We start from the raw sequence: 27,317 nt of genomic DNA, 5'->3' as shown, positions 1-27,317 counted from the left end.
CGTGAATAAAATAATTATTAAGAATAAATGTATTCGTTAAAATCATGAATGATATTATTATTTTTTTTAAATTGTGTATTATACTAATTGCAATCATATGGACGTGAATTGTGCCCTATCAAGATCTACATTTTGGTAACTAAACAGGTTACTAACAGAAAATTGTTGTAGAAATGTTATCATCTTTGGCTTTTTTACATTAATCTTTGTAGGTATATCAGTAAATTACCAAACAAATTTTTATATAAATTTCACATAATTTAACACTTTAATAATAATTAAAGTAATAACAACAATAATCACAATTTATAGTAATAATTAAAACAATTATCGTTATAGTAACTTTAATAGTAGTAATGTGTATCAAGAATAATAATATTTATATGTATATTATTTATATTATTTAAGTCTAAATAATAAGTCTATTATTATTATTAAGCTTAGGGACTTATAGCTCTAAAAAATACACAAATATGCATGCAAATATGTTTCTAAAATCATTAAAATATGCATTATAATATGCATTTATATGCATTAAAAAAAAAAAAAAAAAATGACCACATAGTACACAAAATAAAACGTGTTCATCGGATGTAAATGTATCTTTAAACTCCGAAACAAAACTTTGTAGTCGGCTACTCGTAGACTGTTGTACTTTTAGCATTACACAATATTATAAAATATACGCGTACGATGTTTTATGTATGATTCGACGTTGTGTGATTGCGAGATGCAAAAACAACAACGAATAATAACAATGTCGTAGCAACCAAACATTGCGCCCGGGGCGAAACTTCAAAATGCGCCTTTTCGTATTTTCAATTTGAAAATATTATGCTTATTAGATATTATTTTCGATGATTGTTTTGATTATAATATGAAGGCTGTTAAAGACTTCGTAAACAAAATATACAACATTGACCGTTGTAATTTTTAACATTAAACATAAAATTTTAATTTTTGAGTTCTCCCAGGAATCGCGCTCGGGACGTAGGCACCTCTCACCACCCCCTATCTACGGCCCTGAATAACAATCAACTGAACTGGATACTAAACAAATAATCTATTATTCTATATCAACTATTATCTTTATCGACATCCGGTCGATATCTAGCGGGTTACACAGTCGATACAGGTTTATAGTATATTTATACTTACACGAATATTATAACGAGAGTTAGTTTGGAGATAGCATATTACTGAAAGTATTAAGTCATCTTAATATTTTTTTCTTTCGATAGGTTAAAATATGTATCTATAGTTTTTAATTTTAAATTTGGAAAATTTGTCAAAATATGCAAAATAAGCATAAACATTTTAAAATATGCACTTTCCTGCAAAATCTATCAAATATGCAAAAATATGCACATTCAAATTTTTGATCTGATATCATAGCACCGAGAAACGAATTTATTTCGCACTCTGCTATATTTAACAATAATTAAAAAAAGTATACTATCTTTAAAACATTTTTTAGATTATTGATTTTTCAATAATAAAAATAAATGTAAATACAAATAATTACAGATTTTGTGTAAATTTTGAGCTAGAGACGTTGGGGTTCCATGAAACAAAAAATATTTGTTAAGGGTTCCATGGTCATAAAAGTTTAGGAACCGTCCATACTATTCTATATCTATAGTCAATACTCTATCTTATCGATGTAATAATATTGTTATCTGGTATTGGACATCATTAAATATTTATACATACATACCTATAGCTTAAAAATTAAATTTTAAAATTTTTTAAAAAAAAGCTAAATGCTAAATTGCCCAAACGCATGACTTTCCGGCATGAAATTCGGACATACACCTCTAAGACATGGCTTACAATTCAGACAAAACTCTCTGAGACCTGGCATGCAATTCGGACAATCCAATTTATGTTTATTTTTTTGGCATGCAATTCGAACGCACCGATTTGTATAGACCATTACAGTAACTCGATCTTTTTAGACTTAAAAACCTCGGCCTGTATTTTCTGTAAACGATATCAGTATATTTTGTAGTAAAGCTTTCCAATTAAGTACAGTTTCGCCTCAACTATAAATTTTAAAGTTCAGATTGTATTTTAAATTTGAATTTTTCCTTGAATTTGGCAATGCTGCACTATTCACACTAGGTTACTCTCCTCTAAAGTCTAACTGTCGAATGTTGTGATGTGTTTTTGGTCTATGACGGATAATAGAGAGTATCTAACGGTTAACGAGTTTCTATTGTATATACATAATTATTTAGCATAATGTCATAATGAACCATATAATAATTTTAAATTAATTCATTACTAAATACTACAATACCTATTATGTGCTTTTAAAATAAAATTTATTGTCGTCGTAATTTTTTAAAAGTTAGTTACAATGATATTTAGTTAATTATGTTGATCGATTTGTAACGCCATCGTATTCATTTGAATCAAAAATGTAATTTTATTCTAATTTATAGCATGTAATAAATTAATGACTCTTTTGAGGATTCAATGACAACAAAATTAATATATGTAATAATTTGTTAAAGACTTGAATAAATTAGCTTATTAGTTTATTTTAATAAATATTTTTTTTTTAATGAAAAAACCTGTTACACAAGATACCAAACCTTCTATATTTTATGTTTTACTAACGAATGTATATTGTAATGTATAATGTACAGTTTATTTTTAAATGTCTTTAGTGTCTTAGGTATATGTATACAGGCGCATGCTGTATTGTTTATATAGTCTCACCATCTGTCCCTAAAAAACCGGTTCACAGATGTTTATTTTCACACAGCACAGATGTTTAGTAATGAACTCTTACATTGAAAATTAGTTTCAGAATAAGTTTTAAAAGATTATTCCATGATGGTGGTCAGATTTTTAGCCATCGTGTATTTTTTATCATCGGCGACATTTGTCGCCTGCTCTTCTGCAAATATTCTTTACCCGGTGGAAAGTGAAAGTCGTGAACTACGTACTCTACATGGATTATGGAACTTCAAGATATCTCCACTATTCAATCAGATGATCGGGTTTGATGAGAAATGGTATACAAAGAGATTTGATACAGTAAGTTTTTAAAAAACATACAAGTATAATTATTTTGTATATATCAAATTTTCTAATAGCTCCTTTTGAGTTCTATGTAAAAACTAACTAAATTATTATTATCTATTATATTTGATATGATTGTTATATTTTTTAGTTAGGTGATTTTTGGAAAATTCCCGTACCATCCAGTTATAACGATATTTCTACTAACTCAACTATCCGAGATTATGTTGGTTGGTCTTGGTATCAATATGAGTTTTATGTACCAAAAAGATGGACCAAAGATCAACTAAATGTATTTTTACGATTTGGTAGTGTACATTTCAAATCAACTGTGGTAAGTATAACATATTTTATTTTACAGTTATTGACTTAACCAGGGGCTTTAATTTACTTCCTAAAGTAAACATTACTCATTTAGCCATAGTCTTCTTTCACTTCGTTTCGTAAGTACTAATATCTATTTGGTATATTTTTAATTTGTAGAAAATTTTTATTTACTTACTATGGTTTTATATTAATTATCTATTATATCTCTATTATATATTATCAAAATACTCAAAATTAACTTCGATTTTTATAGAGTTAAAAAATCTTTTAATAAGAAGTATATTGAATGCCGTAAAATATATGTATAGAAAAATATTTCATTAAGTTATAAAAGTTAATTGTTAAGATATTTATTAGTGGAAAATATAAATAATTAATACAAAATGTATAATATTATTTACTTTTTACTAATATTCAAATCAACTGAACTTAAATTAAGTTTTATTTTAATTTACGAGTGATTTATTTCAAACTATTTAATAAGTTGGTATTTAATATTTATCATTGGAATTAAAATTAATTATTATTTTCCTATTATGATTTGTTATAAGTGATTGACAAGTACTGAGGTTTTTGGTATTTTTATTTTATTTTTTTATTTTTTCCTTTGTCACAACAACATTACAGCAAATAATTAAATTTTATTTAGTAAACATAGTATTTTGTAAAATAAATTTTTTTTTAAAAAACAATAATTATGAACAATGAAATTAAAAATATTTTATAGCAAAAATATATATATATAAACTATATAATTAGTGCATTTTAGAGTATTTATTGATAATTTAACAATTTTGCAATATTATGATAAAATGATGACATATTTTCTTTATATATTAGCATATACTAATAACATTATAATAGACCACAGTGTAATATGATTCCAGTGGTTAAACGGACAGTTATGTGTAGACCATGAAGGTGGTCATTTACCATTTACCGGCGATGCTACCAATTTACTTAAATATGGTGAATCTAATCTAATCGTTGTTGCTGTAAATAACACCCTGACGCCAGATACTATTCCACAGGGATTTACGACATTCCCTAACAATACTTACAAGTACAAATATATAATTTTTAATTCATGTTTATAAGTTAATTATAATTGGTGATTAAATTAGGTATATATTATTATATACATATTTTATAATTTTATAATAATGTTTACAGGTACCCAAAAGGTTATAGAATATATTCCCATGATTTTGACTACTTCGATTATTCTGGTATAAACAGAGCGGTCCAAATATACACTACTCCTAAAGCTTATGTTTGCGATATTACTATATTAACTAGTTTTGGAAATAATTCTGAAGGTAACGTTTATAAGGTTAAGGTTATAACGTATTAGGTAAATTTATAACGTTGATTTTTAAAGTTTTAGCTCATGGTAAATTCAAAATACTAAATATCATATATTATGACCAATTGAAAAATTAAAATATATCTTACAGAAAAATTGTAATAAATATTATTAAATTTTTTAAAGGAATCGTTGACTATAAAGTAGATATTTGTGGAATAAATATTTCTACATGTCATATTACACTTTTGGATGTTAATCGAAATACAGTTGCTGAATCTGATACGTGTTTTGGAAAACTAATAATACCAAACGTAATTCCTTGGTGGCCAATTATGTCCGGGAAAAAACAGATTGCCTACTTATATACTTTTCAAGTATTATTAAATATTTTTAATTAAAAAAAAAAAAAATATGTATTTTATTTATATTTCAACGCGCACAAATTGTTTCTCAAATCAAGGTAGGTTATTTTTTCACTTGAATTGCCTCTGCATATTTAAGAAGTAATTCGAGTACACTAATTACTCTGAATTTCTTCCATAGCATGCCCATTCTGTACAAAATCGATGTAGGTTTAACATCAACATCGATATTAGTTGAAATTTAAAATTATACCCACCTTTATTTTCTATATCATATATACATTAAGCGGATGGTTCGAAATTTTAAATCTAATTTAAAGTAGGCTGGTAAATTTGAAGATATTGTTCACAGTGGTTTTAAATCGCATCATCTAAGCACTAATAAAACTATATTTTGTTAACGACTATAAAGTAAATATTAATGGAGTAAATACACAAGGACACATTGAAATACATGGCGGAAGTAGTGTTCTCAGGAATTCAATGGGAGGGAGGGGTGTTAATGAAGTGAGTTATCAATATTACTTATCAGTAAACTACTATTAATTTTTCTTCTTATTCTAGCTCTTAGTACTATTTAAGTTTTCGCCACCATTATTAAATCTTTCCATTTTACTGTGCCAATTAATTCCATTCTTGAAAATGACTATTAATAATTTTTAAATATAAATTATATGACGAAACAATAAATTTTCTCAAAACTTACAAGTATAATACGAATTAATTGCAAAAAAACCATCCAATACAGGATAAAGAAATAGTAGGGTATTCTTTTTTAATCTTTATTTTTTCAATTAGTTATTTATAATAAAAATAATTTAAAAATGTAGTATTTTTTTTTTCTAGATTTTTAAAATAAATACATCTTTCAATAATATGAACTCTCAAAACGAGTTTTATTCCTTCAAATGTTGACTGGGAAAAAGTTCGAAAATTTTGTTTTTGTTGCATTAAAAAATGTTATGGTAGGAATATACTTCTTCTTCTTCTGTAGCTTTCAATTTTAATTATTATGAATTTTTGAACATAATATGTATATTATACATTGAGTATATGACAACAAACAAAGATAATATTTTTACTAATCTACCTATATATAATTTTTGAGATCAGTGACGGCTTGAGTTTCTACAACTAGTTTTTTAGCCTTATAAAACCACCAATTGTCTAATTAATTTTACTAAATTATTATAAATATTATAAATTATCACAGATTGCTTATATGTAGTTTTAGACCACTGATGTGGATATAATTATATATATGCATTGTAGATTAATGTACATTTATTATACATCATATTACATATACTTTAGTTAATTACCCATTGCAGATACAAACCTACACTTTTTTGGACAAGAGGCGTTCGCTTATGGTAATCTTATAACAAGCCATCCCTGGAGACAATTTGAGTGTGCCCATACATTTAACTATAAAAATATTTATTTTTTCAGCCAATTTTTGTGTTATCGAAATGTTTAGGCTTATACATTATATTAAAAACGTATTACATTTAATTTTAAATCCTAATTATTTAAAAATATGTTTTTTCTGATATTAATGAATTACAGTCAAATATCGATTGTATTTGTCTCAATAGTCTTTTTTAAATTACAAATATAAATTTATTGAATTAGTATTTAAAATGTTGATAATGAATATTTGTAATTATACTTATATGACATTTAGATAACAGGAGCAGAAAAAATAATGTACCTAATTCAAATTATACTAACAATTTTGAAAACACAAACATTAATTGAGATAAAAAGTGTCATAAATATAGGACATATTCAAATTTGAAATTATGTTTAGGTGAAAACTAACAACGAAAATTCTGATTACTATCGTATGAAAATTGGTGTTCGAACTCTACAATGGACATCGAAAGAATTATTACTAAATGATGAACCAATTTATTTAAGAGGATTTGGAAAGCATGAAGATTTTATAGTTAGTGATTAATATTTTTAATATATTATTTTTATATTTTATAGCGAAACATTACTTTAAATTGTCAACGATTGAAATAGGTTATTTTAATACATTATACATAGTGTAGACTAGTGGTTCCCAATAATTTTGAAACAATTACCCATTAATCGGGTTAGATAATAGAATATGACTAGGGCTCGGAACTTAATGCACTTAAAAAATACTATAAATGCATGCACTTATGCGCCTAAAAAAGTACAAATATGCTCTAAAAATATACACTTATATTTTATTTTTGTACACAAAATTTTCATTTGCACAAATATTTTATAAAATTATAATTATAGAAAAATCAAAGTAATAAAAATAATTTTGATTTAAAAAAAAAAATAATAATAATAATAAAATAGCGTTAAAAATGTTTCTTGAATAAAATAAAATGCACTAGTAGAATGTTCAATTATCATTATTTCCTAGAAAAATAGTTATAGAAAATCATTGTATTTCGATAGCAGCTGCTCCTATTTGATATTTGTATAATATTTTATTTTAGATGAAGCTAGCAGTAATTATAATTTATAAATTTATGTATATTATATAAACCAATAGGAGAAAAACATTGTTTTTAATGTCAAATGGAAATTTGAAAAATACAATACAAGAATATTAAGAAAGTTCTCTCAATATGAATTAATTAATTTTTTATTTTTCGAATTTTCATTTTGAATCTTCAAAAATCATAAAATATGCTCTAAGAAATTGTAAAGTTAAGAAATATGCTATAAAATCTAAAAATCACTAAATATGCAAAAATATGCACTATAAATTTTTGATATGGTTTTCGTAGTGTCTTGGAACGAATTTCTAGCTCACTTGGCAATAAATCCAATCGTGCAAAAAAAACATGCAAATGCAACAACTTCCGAGCTCTAAATATGACCTTCCTTATATAAAAGCGCGTGTGCTAGGCTTAACATACAATCCGCATCATCGGGTTATTGCAACTCCATTATAACCGATTCATAGAACCGTAATGATGTACATACATATCAATGACCGAATACCTTTGGAACCTTTCTGATTTTAAAGACTTCAGTTTCAGTTCCGATTCATTAATCTATAAAACCACGGTTCCCGTTTAGGTTTTGGTATTATACATGGTAAAATACAAAATTATAGTGTCGATTTCGGTTCAAACTTTTTTTTTAATGGGAAAAAATAAAAAACATGCACTTCAATGTGAAATATTCCACTTTTCTATTGAAAGAATGTGCATTTTTTGAAAATTATTATAACTATAAATAAAAATTGTAGATACTTATGAAGATTTTGCTATTAAGTTCAATTTACGTAAAAAATGAAATGTTTTTGTTTTGTTTTTTATCACAAACTCTTATAGTTATTATAATACACTTTACTTTTGGTTGTATTCTTTAAGAAATTACGAAGATATTACAGTTAAAATATAAATAAAGAATGATATAGGTAATTCTATGAATCATAATGCTATAAAATTGTTATAGTATTATATTAGTTATTTTTTAGCATTTTGAATCTGTTGACTATTAACATAAGTAATTGATAAGTAAATTAACAAATAAAACACTTTGAAATCGAGACACATTGCAGACGTCTCAAACAAATACAAAATGTTTTATTCGTGTTAGGCCTGATAATTATTTTTTTTTTTGACAATATAATATATAGTTATCTACTTTTATTTTATAAAGATAATTTTACTTGAACTTATTCTTATCTTTATTTAAATTATTCGGGCTCAACACTGGTTATATCATAAGAACCAAAAAAACATTTTAGAACCTAAAGTCAAAATTATTTTATGATTAAGATTCCAGTTTCGGTTTGAGTTTTTTGAAATTTAAGTTTTCCTTAAAGATAAAGGTTCTATAATTTGGCCAAGATTCCGGTTCCAGAATCGGTTCTTTACGGTTGGGTTTCAGTTTCTGATGTATTATGTAAAGGAACATTATATTTTTATATTTTTTGTTAGTACATATGTACATGATTCGTTCCACAGAAGACCTAGGATAATCAAGAGTACAACGCATAAATATTATTTGAAGGTAATAAAATAATAATAGGTATAAAGTACATAAAATAAAATAAAAATTATCTATTCTTTATCTCCTCAAAAAATTCTGTTTTACCCTTTGTGGGTAATTAACCCCAGGTTCGAATTTGCTGTTGTAGACCGATAATAACAAACTATTTTGTAATATTATCGCCTTAATCAATGTTAATTCAGGTCTAAGGTGTTGAATTATTTTACCATCAAAATCTTTAAAATAATGGTGTAATAATAATAGTCGTGTAAACTATAATTAGTAATCTATTATCCATACCAATTGTACAATTCTAAAACGAAAAGGAAAAAGAAACGTTTTAAGATATTAGACACATCTAGATATGTCTAATATCTTAAAATATTTGTATTTTATTTTTTATTTGTTTTATTTTTATATATATTGTCTACAAAAATATTTAAAATACTACAAAATGTGCTTTATTATTAATTTGTTATTCAATTATAGGTCTGTAAAACATTTTTAAACATTACATTTTTGGTTTAAATATAGTTTAATTTTTCTTATTCCTAAAAATATAGATTTAATTATCAAACTACATAAATAAATACTTATGTTTCACAGATACGTGGAAGAGGTTATGATGATGCATTGAGTGCTAGAGACTTTTATTTAATTAAATGGTTGGGTGCTAATTCTTTTCGTACATCCCATTATCCATATGCAGAAGAAACATTACAACAAGCCGATGAGGAAGGCATTTTGGTAATTGTAGAAAGCGCTGCGTGCAGTATAAAGTAAGAATTGTAGATAAAATATTTGAATTAAACTAATTTTTTGTTCTAATAAATGTTTATAGGTTATTTGGATCAAATTTGTTGGAGTTTCACAAACGTACAATGACAGAAAACGTAAATCGGGACAAAAATCATCCAAGTGTTATTATGTGGTCATTGGCTAATGAACCAAGTAACCATTTAAATTCATCGGTAGCATATTTTCAGTGAGTTATTTTAAATAAATTGAAATAATTTAGTAGAATTTATAATTTGAAATAAAAAAAAAAAAAGAGTTCTTAATTCTAAAAGGTTAATGATTCTTGGCTTAAATTGTAAGTATATGTAAAGTGAAATGAAGCTCATAAGTAAATTTTACTAAGTTGCAAATTGTATAATAATGTATTACTTATGACATGTGGGTAAAACTAATCATTGTGCATGAAAAATAAACCTTCATCACCTCGGAAAAATATTTTTAAGCAACAAAAATGATTTTCCATTAATATGACGATGTCTGATTTTCTATCTCTATTGGGGTTGTAGTATACCTATTTTGTATATAATTTATTTTATATTTCCAGAGAACTTTATCAACATGTACGACGATTGGATCAGTCACGACCAATTACTTTTGTTAATAGTCAACAGATTCAAAATGCTAAAGCGGTAAAATATTTCATTTCTACTATTACAACTACCTAAATCAATTATCATATTTATAAATTTTTTACTGAATTTTTTTGTAATTAATTTGAGTTAACTAAATAGTTTCTATTCATGATTAACTAATTTATTTTTATAACAATAGATTGAATTCATGGACATTTTAACTTTAAACCGATACAGCAGCTGGTATAGCGATTCAGGTCATTTAGATGTTATTAAATACCAAATATACAAAGAATTTGTAGCATTTACCAAAATATATAAGAAACCTATGTTATTTACTGAGTATGGCGCTGGTTCACTTTCTGGATTACATTCGGTAAGGCATAAGAATGGTAGGTCTTACTTAATTGTATTTGTAAAAAAAGAAATACAAATTTTTTGAAAAAATATTAAAAACGAAATTAAATTAAATTAAAAAAATTTAAATTAGTATAGGTAAAATGTTAATTATTATCAAAATATTCTATGTTAATAATTTTCTATTCATTTTTTATTTACTTATTGATAAATTAATTTAAAACTGTAATCGATTTATTGTATTGAATATTATAAAAGTAAAATAGTAAAGGTAAAGATTACTTATAAAAGTTTTACATTTGATTGGATTAATATTTATAAGAAGTTAGTATTATAGGTATACCTAACAGTAGTATGCACATCGATGCATTGCACAATGTTCTAAAAATTCTACTAGGTATAGCAGACCAAATAAATCAGATAAATGAGATGATTACTAACTTAGTATTCGTATAAACATAATGTATAATTTTAAATGTTTTCAAATATATATTAAAATAATAATAATATATAGGCTCAATAATAATTAGCTAGTTATAAACAACAATATTTTTTAGAACAATTTTATTACTTCACAAACTATGTTATTTTGTATCAAAAACTATATAATAATTATGTTTAATATTTTTTTTAATGTTATGAAATTTAAGCTACCAGAAACCATGTGGAGTGAAGATTATCACGTAACTCTGCTCCAAGAACACTTCAAAACTTTTGATTCATTAATAGAAAATGGAGTACCAATTTTAGGAGAAATGATATGGAATTTCGCTGATTTTAAAACACCTCAAGGTAAAAAAAAATAAATACCTATACACCTATTTATTTCTATACCAATTATGTGCTAATTTAAATTATATTTATTTTTTAGAGTACATAAGACCTGGGTTGTGTGTAAAAGGTTTGTTTACCAGAGAACGACAGCCTAAGATGGCCGCGTATTTGGTCAAAGAACGTTTCAATAAATTTTTAAGCAATTCTGCACATCAGAATAAATCTTTGAATTGTATAAATTAATTTAAAATTTACACAAAAATATTATACTAAATCAATAGTATAGTATGCTTCTATTTTTCGAGTAATTTACTTTTCAAATTTGTGTAAATTAAAAATACACAAACTTTATAATAACAGCGTATAATTATTTATCACTCACATATCTTTAAATTGCAAATTATACACGTTCGGCTAGCTATTATGCAAATACTAATGTTCTTATGAGTTATATAAACTTAATATTTTTAGACTCAATTCTACTAAGAAAAACTTTTCTAATATTAAAAAGTCTAAAGTAAAGCAAATAAAGTAAAAGTCTACAGTTGTCTGAAATTGCATAGTTTTATTTCAACCAAGATTAATATTTTAATAAAATTTAAATTTGGGTTAATATACAACTTGCAAAAATCAATTAAATTATATTGTATTTTTAAATCATAAGTATAAAACGAATTTGTTTTCAATCATATGTATTAAAAAAAAAAAAATAATAATAGTTATTTTAATACCTCATCGAAAAACATTCTCAAGTAAAATCGAATAAGTATTTTAAATTTTAAATCTAATTGATATATTTTCAGTTGCACCCTTAACGCTATCAAAAATTAAAAACCATTGATTTCTGTTTTGTTTTTTTAATAATTAATTATTTTATTGAATTATTAAGTATATATATTTTTATATGCAATTTTATTGATTAATATTTATGTAGTATATAGCTTTAACTACAGCAGTTAAAAACAAGAAAAATAACGTGCTTTATCGTGCGAACCATGTGATCAATATGTGATTTGTTTATTACATGAAATATACAATGTGATCTTGTTTAATATTGATAAAATGTTTCTGCAAATAAATCCATCCGATACTAAAATGTTTTGTTATTTCATTGTATATATATATAGCGGAAGAAACTCGTGTAAGTAATTGTAAATTATTTTTCGTGTAGGTTCGTAGACTTTTATTTGAAGTCCTCGCTCATATTTATAAAGACCGGTCCTAAAGGTATTTTATAAGCAATTTAAATATGTGTACGTGGGCTCAATTTTTAATTTAAATTTGAGCAAACAAAAGTATTTTATTGTTTATTTTTATTAACTATAATTAAAACAACTTAAGCAAACGGTTAGATTAGATTATCTAGGACCAGATATTATTTCATTGCCTACGTGTTTTGTTTTTGTTGTATCTAACAGCGAAATGTGACAAAAGTCTAAAAATAACCTGTGGTCACTTACGACGATGCATAATAATTCGTTCACGTACTATTACGATTTGAAAGACATATGTGGAACGAAAAATGTGCTTTCAAATCGAATGTACTCTAGTAATACACACGGAATGAAAAAAATGCGTTTTAAACAAAAACAACAGCTACGGGCGTACGTTGCGCAAACCGTTTGGATAATATTTTAATAGCACCACGCGATATGTAATATTGCATAAATACCGTGTTACGCCTTGTATGTAGGTGCAGCGGCGGTCGAAGTGCTGTGCAGATTAGTATAAACGCGGTAATAGGAGTGTAATTACATATTTATATCGGACGGTCGAAAAGGTGATCGTATAAATAATGAAAGAGAAAATTAGCGCTGATTGTCCGTCCGGTCCGAGTGCGATTAATTAGGCGATATCGTCCGGCCGGCCGCCTTCTCCTCGTCGTGCGCGCGTGTTCGACCAGCCGGCGATTATCAAAATATGATCATGATGATGATCGATGATCGATGATAATGACGACAATGACGATCGGGCGACCGTACGAGCGTGTGTACCGGTAACGTATCACAACAATGAAATCATAAAACAACATTCGACGGGCGCGCGCGAGCCAAAGTCCGTTCACGACCGGCGTCACGCGCGATTCCGCGGACCGGCGAGAAAAACACGTAAGGTGTGTGCGTCGCGCAAGCAACTCGAGCACGTGCGGCGGCGGCGGTGGTGGTGGGAGCGTACGCGGCCCCGACTGCGTCGAACCGGTGATCGCGCGCACGGCCTCAGCCCGTCTATATCTGGCCGGCGATAAGATTAAAAAATACGAAATGCACGCGGCGGTGGCACCGGGACGCGCGGACAACGTCTTCGAAACCGCAGCGTGTTCGCACGGACGTTCACTAGTGCCGTTTTATGACGACCGACGGTCAGCACGTGGGCTCGGGACAGCTGCAACACCAGCAGCAGCACCAGCAGCTACAGCACCAGCACCAAGACCAACAGCCGCAGCGACGCCGTCGGACGGGATGCTCGGACTTGGACTGGGCGTACTGCGCGCTCTCCGTGCTCGACGTGCTCCTTCACGTGTTCGTCGCCTCCACCTTCGTCATAGGCATATGGCGCGCTTCGTACGAGCTGTTCGTCTACTACCATGACCAAGTCAACCCTTGGTTGGCCACTGGCGGCTCCGTGATCGTTCAACTGGTACGCACACGCTGTAGTATTTTTCCGTCGCTAACGCGTTCGTTCAACTACCGCGTATTTCCGGCGTCCCCCCCCCAACCCCCGAAAGAGACGTTGCAACGGTGCATCCGAATCGCATTCCAAAAAAATTAACATAAATTGAAATGTCCGAATTGCATGCCACCTCGTAGAGGGGTCTGTCCGAATCTCATTTTTACATGGCATTTAAAAATGTATGTGTAAAAATACTATACTGGGATATCAAAAATATTTCAATCCAGAAATCAGTTGTAATAACCATATCATAAACAGTTTAAGTCAAAATAAAGTTTAAGTTTTGCGCATAAGTGAATGAAAAATAAACTTAGGGATACACGGGCATGCAATTTGGACAGACCCCTCTATGACTTGGCATGCAATTCGGACGAACCCCTGTAAGAGATGCCATGCAATTCGGATGCAGCCCTACAATTAGGTTTTTTGGTTTTTTTTTTTTTTTTTGGTAAACGCTTTCGTAGAGCGCATCAACAGTCTCGCACGTGTGTACCGTTTGCAACCAGTCGGGTGCTACGGGCGCCGTCCATACTTTTTTGGATAAATGTGGTGTTCGTAAGTTGTCTGCAAACCGACGTTTTCGGCCAACCTGACAGATTTTTACCAGCGATTTCTCCGAGTTATTACAATCGTCATGTCCAGACTATAAAAGTCCCTTAAATTACATCTTATATGCACCTACATTCGTTTAATCTGGTTGTACCATCTGTTGTTCTTGATTGAATGGTTTTTAATAATTTATTTATATTTATCTCTATGTAATGAATAAATGTCTACGTGTACTTAATAAATGACCAAAAATGTTTTTAAAACAAAATAATTTATTTTCTTGTTGGCTAAAAATATCTATAAATTCCACATAAGCCCGATGAAAAACTCTGAAACTGATTTAATTATACATTTTTAAAAATATTGATTTCAATTATTTAATTAAAATTCAAAAACTGACAAATTTGAAAAATTTAATTAAATTAAAATTAAACATATAATTGATATTTAGACGTGCTAGGTATGATTTTACCTCTTTTTTTTTTTGATTTTTAAACAATAAAAAATTATCTTCAGATACTAATTAAGACTTACCTAACTAAATATTTTCAAAGTTATTGATCATAATATTTATATTAACATTTATTATAATATTATTGTAAATTGACAGTTTTAATTTTTACTACTAGAAAATTGAATTTAATTAAATTTTTCAACATTCCATAGATTAAATGTAATCTATGAGCATTCCATCTACGATATTTAAATTAAAAAAAAGTGAATTGTGAGTGTATATACATGTATTTGAGGTTAAAATGAGGTAAATTGTGTCAATTATGATGATATATTCTAAATGTAAACTCTCAAATTTGTATTAGAAAAATGTAACATAACTCATCTTTCCTATGTAAATAACGCAACCTACTTATAATTTAAATTATGACCTACTTAAGACTTAAAGTATGAACTAACTTCTGAATTTTAAATATAATCGTATCCAGTGCTCGAATTGGGGGGGGGGGGGGGGCGCGGGGGGCCGGGGCTCCTCTACTATTCTTCATTTTTTTTTGCGTACCCCAACTATATTTTTCACCGGAACGGGGGGACCGCCACGTTCATCCTAATTGATGTCTAAAATCATTTTTATGTGAATTTCAATTTACGCCAATTTGAAAACGAATTTTACGATTTATATCAAAACTATTTTCATAATTAAAGATTATATGGCGGTTATGATAAGGGACAACGTCATCATTTCTGAAGAAATATAAATAGCAATGTCTGTGAATTTGGTGTATTATACTTTATACATTGTACGGTTTGTTATTAATTTTGGTGATCGACGATATCGTCATTTCGGAAAAAAATAAATGCCCGCACCACAACTAATCTTTTAAGGCCGTAGCCCGCACTAAAGAGTAAAAATAAATAAAAACAACAACCAAATATATGATTATATCATTCGATTCATAAGACTGCTTGATCGCTTTCAATTATGTTAATTATTATTTTATTTTTATTTTCTATTGTAACATGTAGGATGTTGGTATTGCTATCAAAATATATTATATTTGGAATTTAAATATTAGTTTAGCTGAAAAGTGGCATTCAAAATATATGTAAGGTTGGTGGAGGAGGAGTGGTTAGGGAAAAAACCCCCAGGGGGTCTGTGTTAAATAATTGCCCACATGGAACGCAGTTTTCAAATCGTTGGTCTGAGCTCCTCTACTTAATTTTTCCCAATTCGAGCACTGATCGCATCAGTTATTGATGCAAAGACAAACGCTCAGTTTTATATCTTATCAGATTTTTCATCTTCATCTTTTTTAATATTCTGGAAAATCGTTCAATCATGTATACCAACAAATATGCTAACTAGTTGGAAAATAGTTGACCTATTCGGATGTCATTAAATTATATAATTATAAATCAAATTATATTTCTTTAAATGTCTATGAAAATTTGATTTTTAAAGTACTGCTGTAATTACTAACATTGTAAAAACACATAGATATTTGAACTTACAAAAAAAAAAAAAAAAATAACTCAAGAAGATTATGATCATCTAAGTAGTAAAAATATTATTATATATTAGTATATATAAATATTCCCAAGTATGAGAGGTTTATCTACTTTTGATGATTATATACAATATCTAAATTATACTAATTGCATTTTTGATATTTAAATAAAAATAATTGTATATTTGCATAAAAATTAATTTTCTCCTTTGAATTCGGATTTATATTTTTACTATTTATTTAGTTTAATCAAACAGAATGTTTTAAATATTTTTCAGGATAAATTTTTTAATTTTGAAGCGTTATGCAATGAGTGAACTTAGATTATACCTATATTTTAGTCATTTTTCAATTTTTACACAATTGTATCATGTTATGTTTTAATAGGTTTGTTAAGTAAATAGTTATAATTCATAAAATGTGTATAATTTATTTACGTATCTATTATTGTAGGTATATTTATCAACTTGTTCAGTTCCTTATATTAGTGTTATCATTTTATGGCACTTAAAAATGTTGATTGTGTTTGGTACCTATGATTATGCCATTGTGATTATTATAAATCTACAAAATTTACTTGTTTAAAGTAGTCAATAGGATTAGACACTGAAATTAGTGAACTATCGATATCAAAATTACACAAATGGCTAACGACAATACATCACATTTATAATCATAATAATTTAATGTATGTACAATATTCAAATTAACATCTATTAATTACTAACGCAATAACAAAGCAAGAACAACTATATACATACATAAATATAACACTAATATTAATCGAACATAAACCATTTGAAGCGTATTTCTGATAAATTATATAAATATAAAAATGTGTAAGTATCATGTTAGTTTTTTTTTTTTTTAATTACCTTTTATTGCCTATGCTAGTAACATTTATATTCTTTTGATTTTTTAAATCTAATGTTAAATTTAGAAGTAATACTATTAATAAAAAATTTTAATACATTGTCTAACAGAAATTTTTTTTTTTAGTTATTATCAATTATGAGCGATCCTTTAGTAAGATATTTCAAAAGAAAAAACCATTCGAAAATTGCATTTTGGGTGATTTCTAGAGCATATATTTACGCAAGATTTGTAATTGGTATGATTATGTATGTATACCAAGAATGGTTGCTTGAAGTTACATTAAGTCACGTACATATAGCTGTGCCACCTAACGTTGTTCTTATAATTGCCATTGGCATATTGGGCGCATTTCGCATGATGGCCACAATTATGGGACCACCAACCTGCGGTTTTGAATTTGATCCAAAGCCTGAAGTAATATTTCAATTCGATAGAATGTTCTGGCCAGAGGTAAGGTATATAAATATATTAAAATTATTTTCTTTTAATTAATATATAATTTATACCTGAAATAGAAGAGATATTTAACGTTACATAATTACTATACATAAAATCTTCCCATGTTATATATTTGTTATAACTTTGTAACCATTTTGGTAATATAAGAAAGAAATCTGGTCCAATAAAATGTTACTTTTCTTATCATAAAATAAATAAAACACTTTAAAAATAATTATTTTAAAGAATAAATTAGAAACAAGTATTCAATATCAATCGATTTAAATTTTCTGACCTTTAAACAATATAATTTAAAAAAAGTATTTGGTATATGAATAACACAATTTTATAAAATGCCATAAATTATGCTTTATATGAACTTTTTAAGTGTTTTATACATAATTAGTGAATAGAAATAAATTTTAATTTTAAATGAAAGTCTCGTAATATATATGATGTTATATATTTAATAATTTAAAAGAGACATAAATAATAACCAAAAAGATTTTTCAAAGTATGTATTTTGTGTTTTCTATTAGGAGAAAACTTTTGAAATTTCCTCTAATCTATAAACTTAAAGTTTATGCCTGGTGTATTTAATTTTTATCAGAAGAGTTAAACCAAACGGTTGGCGTACTTTTACTTCCTAATAATGCACTCATGGGAAAAAATAATATTTGTAATATTCTTTATATCTAAAATTTAATAAAATAACTATAAATATAAAATAAATAAAAAATAAACTGAAACATGTGTATATATATATATATATATATATATATATATATATATATATATATTGTGAATAAATATTCTATGTAATAATAAAAAAAATATGATAATAAAATATAAGAAATAAATTTAATATGTATTTATTATATTATTATTAGTTATTAAGAAATTAAAAGGTGAGTATCTTGGCCAGTTTACGAGTAGAGTAATACATTTCTGTATATGGATTTTTTGTAGTACCTACAGAAAATAAAATATGAAATTCATATAATCATTTTTTCATTCCGTATTACAGATGAAAATGTAAAAAATGTACTTATTTAGTATATACCAATTAATTTTCATAGCTTATGTGTAAATCGAATAAAAGGTTTTTCCTATCAATATTACCTGATAAATCTACAATGATGATTATGTAGTAATTGGACATAGAATACTTTGCATACATAATATACTTATTTATCTAATATACAATATATACTGAACAACTATTAGGATTGTATAAATAATAAATACAATATTTATATATGAATAATTTATTATATATGTATATATAATACGGTTTTTTTTCAACGGCACTCGGACTTATTTCCTAAGTTGATGACATTTTATAGTTGCCATGAATTCTTTAATTTTAAATCTGAAGTCGGTTCATGGATATATTTAATCTAAAATCAGGTTCCAATATTATAAATGTTCTAACATATCATTAGCAAATGAGTTCTAAGAAATTATTATTTACTATTTGACTATCTTTTCCTTTGTACCTATTTAATAACTAACTATTAATCATTAAAATGCATTAATTTCATATTAAAGGATAGTAATGATTATACTGTATTAGCTAATCTATATTTATTTTATCAGTTATTAAAAGCTAATTAATAAGGAATACATTGTTATAAATATTGCAAAGAAGTTCAAAAAAGTTAAAATAAAAATACACTTTTATTTTAGTTTTAAAAACCATTACTTAGTTGGATATTATCAACAATTTCAAAATTAATTTTATTTTCCAACAAACAATATTACAAATATATTACTACAATATGGACAACAGAAGTTGGCCACTTTTAAGCCACTGACTTTGCGAATGTGAGAGTTTAATAAGTATTAAAATATAATATGTATATATAGTCAGTAGTATAAACGAGAATGGGTAATAATAAAAAAAATTATCACCTAAATATTTCAAGCATCCATCTATGAATAAACTTTACCTCCACCCTTGCATATAGTACAATTATAGTCCGTTTTACTCATGTAAATTAAGTATTCTAAATAAAAAATTAATGCATTATAAAAGAATAAAAACGAACATAGTGACTGTGTTTTTGCGTTCAATGGGAACTAATGTCTTTTCGAAGAAATAAACAACAACAATAACACTATAAATAGGGATAGCAATATTTGTTAAACATTGTGGTGCAAAATGAATGGAGTAATGTTGAATATTATTAATTCTTTATACAAAGTAGATGTAAGGTAAAGTTTTGGCTTATGAAAGAGATATTTAGAGAATTATATAATGAGGTCTCCAACTTATTAATATGATTTTAATTAGCAGAACCCCAGTAGAATCCCATAAAAATTAATATATTGTATTAAAACGTAATACAACATTTCTTAAAGATTATTATTCAAAACGTTTCTAAAAGTTTTAAAAATATAAAACAATTTTCTTAAATTAATTTATCACTGTTATAATCAATAGTTTTTATATTAGTGCTCGTATTTATATTCTATGTTCTATTTTAAACGATCATCAACATACAGACCTAAATATTTAATTAAATTTGTTTTCATAATAGAAGAGCAATAAGAAATTGTTGGTCCAAATTACAATACCTAATCACTATTTAAAACAATTTTTAAATTTTGTATTATATTATTAATTTTATATTTTATATATTTAAATTTATCGAACCCAGATTTTACCTCATCAAGATCAGTGAATATGAATATTTCTAAGATTACTTATGTAAGCACTGCTAAAAATAATAGCAATTTTATCTGCGAAACAATGTATTTCATCCACAAATATTTTGGTTTAAAAGTTCATTTAAGTAGGTAAATAATAAAGATAATAATAAGAGACCTAAAACAGTTTCTTACAGTACAGAATACTTCACAGCTAACTCATCTACAAATAAATTATTGCAGGCGCATATACAAAAAAATATTTTAAGGGCGTTTTAGATTGTACATTTTCATACTTTTATAATCTTTATATCACTTTTACTTTATAAAAATATATTTAATAACTACCCTGAATTTTTAGGGAGGGGTTTTAACCACTATCTTCCCTTGTGTAAATACCTGCATTATTGAGCTTAACTTTTTAATAACGATTATGTAGAAACCTCTCACTCTACAGTACTCAAATATTTTAATTATGATGTTGTGACACCGAATCAAATGTTTTTTTAAATATAAATATAAATTTAGTGTCAATCTAAAATGTATGAAAATTAAGTTCAAACAATTTTAACACGGTTCATTAAATAATAAATACAATTTATTTATTTTATCAATTTTCTGTTTGAAATGTCTTTATTGCGTGATTTTTTTAAAATGCTAACCAACAATACTATTAAAAACCTCTTAGTTAATTACACAACATTCAAATCATGGATTGGAAAACTCAATTTATATAATCAGCTTATTTTAGCCCCTGTATTTAAAAATTAACTTGAAAAATTATCATTAATTAATATATAACATAAATCAGTTAATTTAACTTATCAATTTCACAATATTTATTGTGCTTCAAGTTAAAATAATGAATAATGTATAAAAAATATGTAATATTTAAAATATAAATAATATAAAATGTATATGAATATTAATATTTCAAATAATAATAAATATAATTTGTTATATTTGGTAAATTTTTACAAGTTTAAAAATTTACCTTTTGATGAAATATAATTTTTTTCAAAATATTTACTTAGATCGTTTAATTTCTCATCGTTTGGTTTAATTGTTATCAGATTTTCAAAAAAATAGTTATAAACTTCTTCGGAATTTAAAAAACACAAACAAAAAAATCTTATATTTATCAATAACCAATACCTTTTTCTTATTTTTCTTCCAACTATATTATAGCATATACAGATATTTTATTAACAAACCTTTACTTTATTAACGGGCATACCACGTTATCCACATGTATACGTATATATAATCGTGCTTTATGATTGCATTATATTATTTACAAATAACTAGAAGTACAAATATGTATGAAATAAACCCACTTAGACGTATTGCGGACATAGCTCAAACCTACCGCTGATAAATCGTGGACGCAATTCGGTTGCCGTAATTTTTTTCATATGAAATTTGGATGCAATCCAATATGCAATCATATTTGTTATCCTTTTAGAGATTTCAATACCTACAAGTACTTTTCTTCAAACCAATTTAACATGATCGCTGATTCGACAATTGTATAAGTAGATATTTTGATTTTATATCAAAATTATGAATACATACCAACTTCCTTAAATGCATAACTATAATAATTCATGATATATATTTAATTTTTGAATGTCTATTACATTTTCAAGACTGGTTTTTATCATAAAAATAGTCAGAGCAGGGGAGTCTGTAGACCTTGATTATTGGGGAGTGAAATAATAAAAATACTATTATTAATTTACATGGGATTCAGATACAGAGGGTAGAATCATTTTTTTCTTCATATTTTAGAATTTAAAACTAGTCACCTCAGCAAAATATTTATGTCACTAAAATGTAAAATTATTAAAAATCATCATAGTTATCATAGTATACAAATTTATGTTATTGATTTATAAAACAAAATTTCTATATATTTTGTTCTTAGAAAAAGCGGTCTATTAATTTTTCTACATTTAATGCAATTTTCCTATTAATATACAAAAGCACTAAACCTGTTTAACTACTTTGGTACAATTCACTTCTTATTCAAGAATTATTCTATTAGTTTATATTCTACTAGCTAATTTATTCAGCTTCGCACGGAACATTCTTGGCTGTGACTCAGGTTTTAATGGATTATTACTTTACACTATTTAAAACCAAGTTTAGTGTAACTGTTAGTGGTTATAAAACAAATAAAACGAAAGTTCAAATGAATCAGTATAGTAATTTTGATGGTACGCTGAATTACTGTATTTTCTGGTTCCAATATTTTTTAAAATCCGTTCTTATTGCATGTATTGAATATTGGAGAGATTACCATATCAAATTTCGAGTTCATATAGTTTTGAGATGTAACGATGATCAATGAATGAGTAATACCTGACGTTATCCGTTGAGAAAATTGTGAGTGTTCAACTCTTTTTGGGTGTTACCGTTGAACCTATACCTTTTTAAGTATAAATCACCCGAAATAACGGTTGAAATATTAATTTGTCATGTATTATAATATGTAGGGAACGGATTTATATGTAAATACATATTTTTATTAAAAAGAGATATTTAAGATTCGATAAGAAATGTTTATGATTTAAATCATTCCTATTAATATAATGCTACTTTTATTTTACATATTTTTACATATTTCACTAATTTGTAAATATTTTTAAACATATTTCATCATTTCATCATTCATACGTTTTCTTCGTACAAAAGTACAAGAAATTATTTCAAATTTAGATCAGTAACTTCTATCGCTATTAGAAAAGCTCGAAATATTATTCAAAATGAAACATTAAAAACTAATTTAATTTTCATCTCAGTGAATTTTAGTTTTATTGCACATACATTTACAAAATTAGAAACAAAAATATGTCCTTAGATGAAAGTATTCAAATTATCGAATCAATGATTGTAAAATGAAAACTCGTAAGCGGACCATTAGGAGATGCTGTAAAAAAAAATTCATGCTGTTACAGAAAAAAATTCCAAGCTATATTGATTTTTAATCAATCAATGGCATAATGAGTGGCAGACACCCTTCTAAAAATTTAGAATTATCGCCTTCTGATATTATGCGCTTCAAATATGTTTTAATCAACCCATGTAAGTTGATATGGAACGATAATTTTGCAGTTTTAAAAATATTTTCAGATCTAATAGGCGACATTTAATATTTGATAATTTAAAAGATATTGTAACAATTCAATGCAACAAATAATTTTGACAATTTAATAATTATAATTTTTTTTTTTTTTAATTAAATTTTTTTCCTACATATTTGGATGTTTTTAGTATATATTTTATAAATTATACTTGCATACATGTGTACATATTTCTGTATTTTTGTTACATATAAATTCGTTCCCTAATAATAAGCAAATATTAAATATGTCTATCACGCCTTGCTGTACCGTTTACTATATTTAAGCATATGGTAATATCCTTACAACAATGTTCAATTTATTTTGGATTATTATTTATTTATTCATTTTATTGAGAAAAGTCTGATAATTTAAGATTTTAAATAAATACTATTTATTAAGTGTACTTGGATTACACAATATTTTTTGTTTTTCCTTTTGTGATGCATACACAAATAAATCAGGTTTTCTGACACGTTAGCACGCCACACACAGTTATTCATGTGAAAAGCATGAATTTTCAATATTCAGTCCACACTCTTGTTTTAATTGTCTTTGTAATTTTTTAAAGATCATTGCAAAAGCGAATCGCACTGGAAACTGCAAAAGTTTGAATTCTAATGGCTTATCTGTTGGAGTCATTAGGGATGCGTGGTAATAGTACATGTTCACCTTTAAATTTTCCGTTTTAAATTATAGCTTTGATTATGTTGTTATGCAGTTTAATAATTTACATAACTCTTAATCCGTAATTATTAAAATCAACATATTAAACAAATTAAATATTTCCTAGGTAACCAACAATTGAAAAATGTATGCATTCAGTCCAAAACTGTTTCGATCCTTAAATACGCGATTTTCGAAAAATCCTTTCTTATGACTCAGTGAAAGACTTCCGAATTTCAGGTGTGTACGTTGAATAGTTTTTGAGATTCAGCGATTAGTGAGTCAGTAGTATTAGGATTTTATATTTCTACTATATATAATATAATATGAGTATTGGTGTACGCTGAGATTATTTCTATCGATAAGTTTCTCGGAACAATTATTCTTATCTATACGACAACGATGGTCAAAAAGGATTGGTTGCAGGTAGCTGGAAACCCGCGAGCCGCCGCGGCGTGCCGCACAATATGTATTGGCGATGAATAATTATAATTGTTAATAACTCCACTAAAACGCAAAATTTTTGAAAATCCTCTTTTATTGCGCGGTGAAAATATGAGAAGAACCTCTATTTCAAATTTCAAGTTCGTACGTTGTGTAGTTTTTGAGATACAGCGATCAGTGAGTGAGTGGTATTTGGATTTTATATGTATAGATGACCGCGAGTACGTAATTTATGATTTTTAAAAAATGTCAAGAACTTTGATATAAATAATAAAATTAACCAATTACTATGTAAGACAGTTCCCTTTACGAGGTGGAGGGCAATCAAACCCATGGCCCCTTCATAGGACGTCCCTGAATCTGAGTATGCCCAAATTTGTCTATTTAAAATATGTCTACAATTTAAGAAGATATCCTAGAATCTAATTAGCATTTTATAATTTAATGTTAATCAAAAACCTACTATTGCATCCTACTCATGGGCGGAACTAGAGCCCAAATATTGGGGGTGCTGAAATTTCTGAAAATAAAATAAAAATGGTATTTAATTGTAATTACTATGTTAATTACTATGTATAGATCTGAAAAAAAAACAGGAGTGCTACATTTAAAATCAGGGGTGCTAAAACCCCTATTGTGCCCCCCTAATTGCGCCTATGATCCTACTCATATTTTTATTGGCCATTTAAATTAAGCGATTTAATATATATAAATAACAATTTTTTTTTATAATTTACATATAACTAATTAAAAATATCCGATCAATTTTGTTTAAAAAACTAAATTAAAATTGAAAATTCAACGTTTATTAATATTTATTATATGTATGACTGCAGTTTACTACGTGTATATTATTTAACTGTAATAGACTATCTAAAAGTGTTTTATTACATAAATATTAAAAAAATTGGACTGTTTATAATATAAATACACATAAAATATTTAATGTAAACATGAACATATAGTTTTATAAATGCATAATTTATTTGCTGTAGTAAGTGACATGGGAAATATTTTAAATTTATTATTGTCGTATACGCCACGCAGAGGCTTGACGTATAGCAACACAAAAAAGAAGTATTTGTCGGTTGTTGGACACTCTAACCGTCAAACAAGCACGTAAATAAAAACCTTATAATTGGCCCGGACGACTACCTTCTTGAGTTTCAAAGAATACGATCTAGCAGTGCTTAATAGGATAGTCAAAAAACAGGTTTTTTAAAAAGCTTACTTTTCTTTAGTAGCTCTAAAGTTATTTTACACTCGAAACAACTGTCAAAGAATAAGATCCAGTGTTGGGACTTATCTAGATAGATTTTTTGTCATCTTTTATCTTATCTAGATAAATAATGCCAAGTTATCTCATTACTTATTTAAGATAAAATTTTACTTATCTAGATAATTATCTGTATTCTTGCTAAGATTAGAGTTATTTTTATTCTTGTACGGAGACAAATCCAACAAATTAGAGATCATAAAAATCGGTCCAGCCGTTTTTTAATTTTTTTTTTTTTTTTTTGTATTCATAATTATAATACGTATATTATTAATAAGTAAATATTATTTCTTGGTATGTCATTTTATTTGTATTTTCACGTCGGGATAATATTTTTGGTATTTTTAAGCTTAATTTCTTATTTTCCCATGGAAGTTCCAAATATAGTAGGTATTTGATTTTAGTATACACACGTAACTCATACGCTGAATAGTTATTACTTCACTCTTGGAACCCGTAAAGTCGTAACTACTTATAAAATAATGAAAATCATCAAATTAATATTATATGGAAAATAATATTGTTAACTTAAAATATGGTTTTATGTATTCTGTATTCATCCTGATACGTACAGAGCAATTTTCATTTTTTTTTTTTCTGTAACATTTTAGTGATTTACTGTCATTAAATATTGTACATTATTTATAAATACTGCTTAATGGTACACCACATTACTACAATAAACATTAAACACCTAGGTACCTATTGATAATAATGATTATAATCAGGAACGTATTTAAAAGGTGGGGCCATGGAACCCGTGCCCCCCTCCTTTCACCGTATTTTATACTTTATTTATTATTTTAGGCCCTTTTTCACGCACGGGCACACGGTGAAATACTGGAATATCAATATATCTTGATTATATACCATCGATTAAACGGATTAGCATTGTATACACCCTGAATACACCTTAATATACTCCCTGAAATAATTATAAAACCTGAATAAGTAGTTGATGCATATGCTAATAAACACCCCAGACGTCTTCAGTTATTGTATTTACAAAAATTATATTTAAAAATATGTTTTATTATAAATTTGTGTAATAAAAGTTTATGTTTCTATCAAACACTTGTATTTTGATTATTTTGTTATGAATAACGACAATTTTGTTGAGATGGAAAAGTTA

General features: G+C 26.7%; 2 protein-coding genes across 3 annotated transcripts in view; both read left to right on the top strand.

Annotated features, from left to right (window-relative positions):
- Positions 1–2,640: 2,640 nt before the first annotated feature.
- Positions 2,641–11,885, top strand: LOC112685613 (beta-glucuronidase-like). Its single transcript, XM_025557548.1, has 12 exons — positions 2,641–3,048; positions 3,185–3,367; positions 4,248–4,423; positions 4,534–4,679; positions 4,853–5,043; positions 6,845–6,982; positions 9,634–9,806; positions 9,869–10,012; positions 10,370–10,454; positions 10,597–10,773; positions 11,405–11,546; positions 11,626–11,885. Exons 1-12 carry the CDS (start codon positions 2,842–2,844, stop codon positions 11,769–11,771), a joined length of 1,908 nt encoding a protein of 635 aa, XP_025413333.1. The 5' UTR covers positions 2,641–2,841; the 3' UTR covers positions 11,772–11,885.
- A 1,888-nt stretch (positions 11,886–13,773) lies between these two features.
- LOC112685614 overlaps positions 13,774–27,317 on the top strand; it is a 30,044-nt gene continuing 16,500 nt past the window's right edge. For both annotated transcript variants that reach the window (XM_025557551.1, XM_025557549.1), the window contains exons 1-2: positions 13,774–14,165; positions 17,708–18,034. In XM_025557551.1, the coding sequence (XP_025413336.1) occupies positions 13,875–14,165; positions 17,708–18,034 (618 nt within the window). In that variant the 5' untranslated portion in view covers positions 13,774–13,874. The remainder of the gene's footprint in view (positions 14,166–17,707; positions 18,035–27,317) is intronic.

The sequence above is a fragment of the Sipha flava genome, unplaced genomic scaffold (genome assembly GCF_003268045.1).
Source record: "Sipha flava isolate LNK unplaced genomic scaffold, YSA_version1 284_pilon_pilon, whole genome shotgun sequence".
NCBI lineage: Eukaryota > Metazoa > Arthropoda > Insecta > Hemiptera > Aphididae > Sipha > Sipha flava.
The sequence above is the reverse complement of the archived record's forward strand: the minus strand, read 5'-3'. Positions and strand labels throughout refer to the sequence as shown.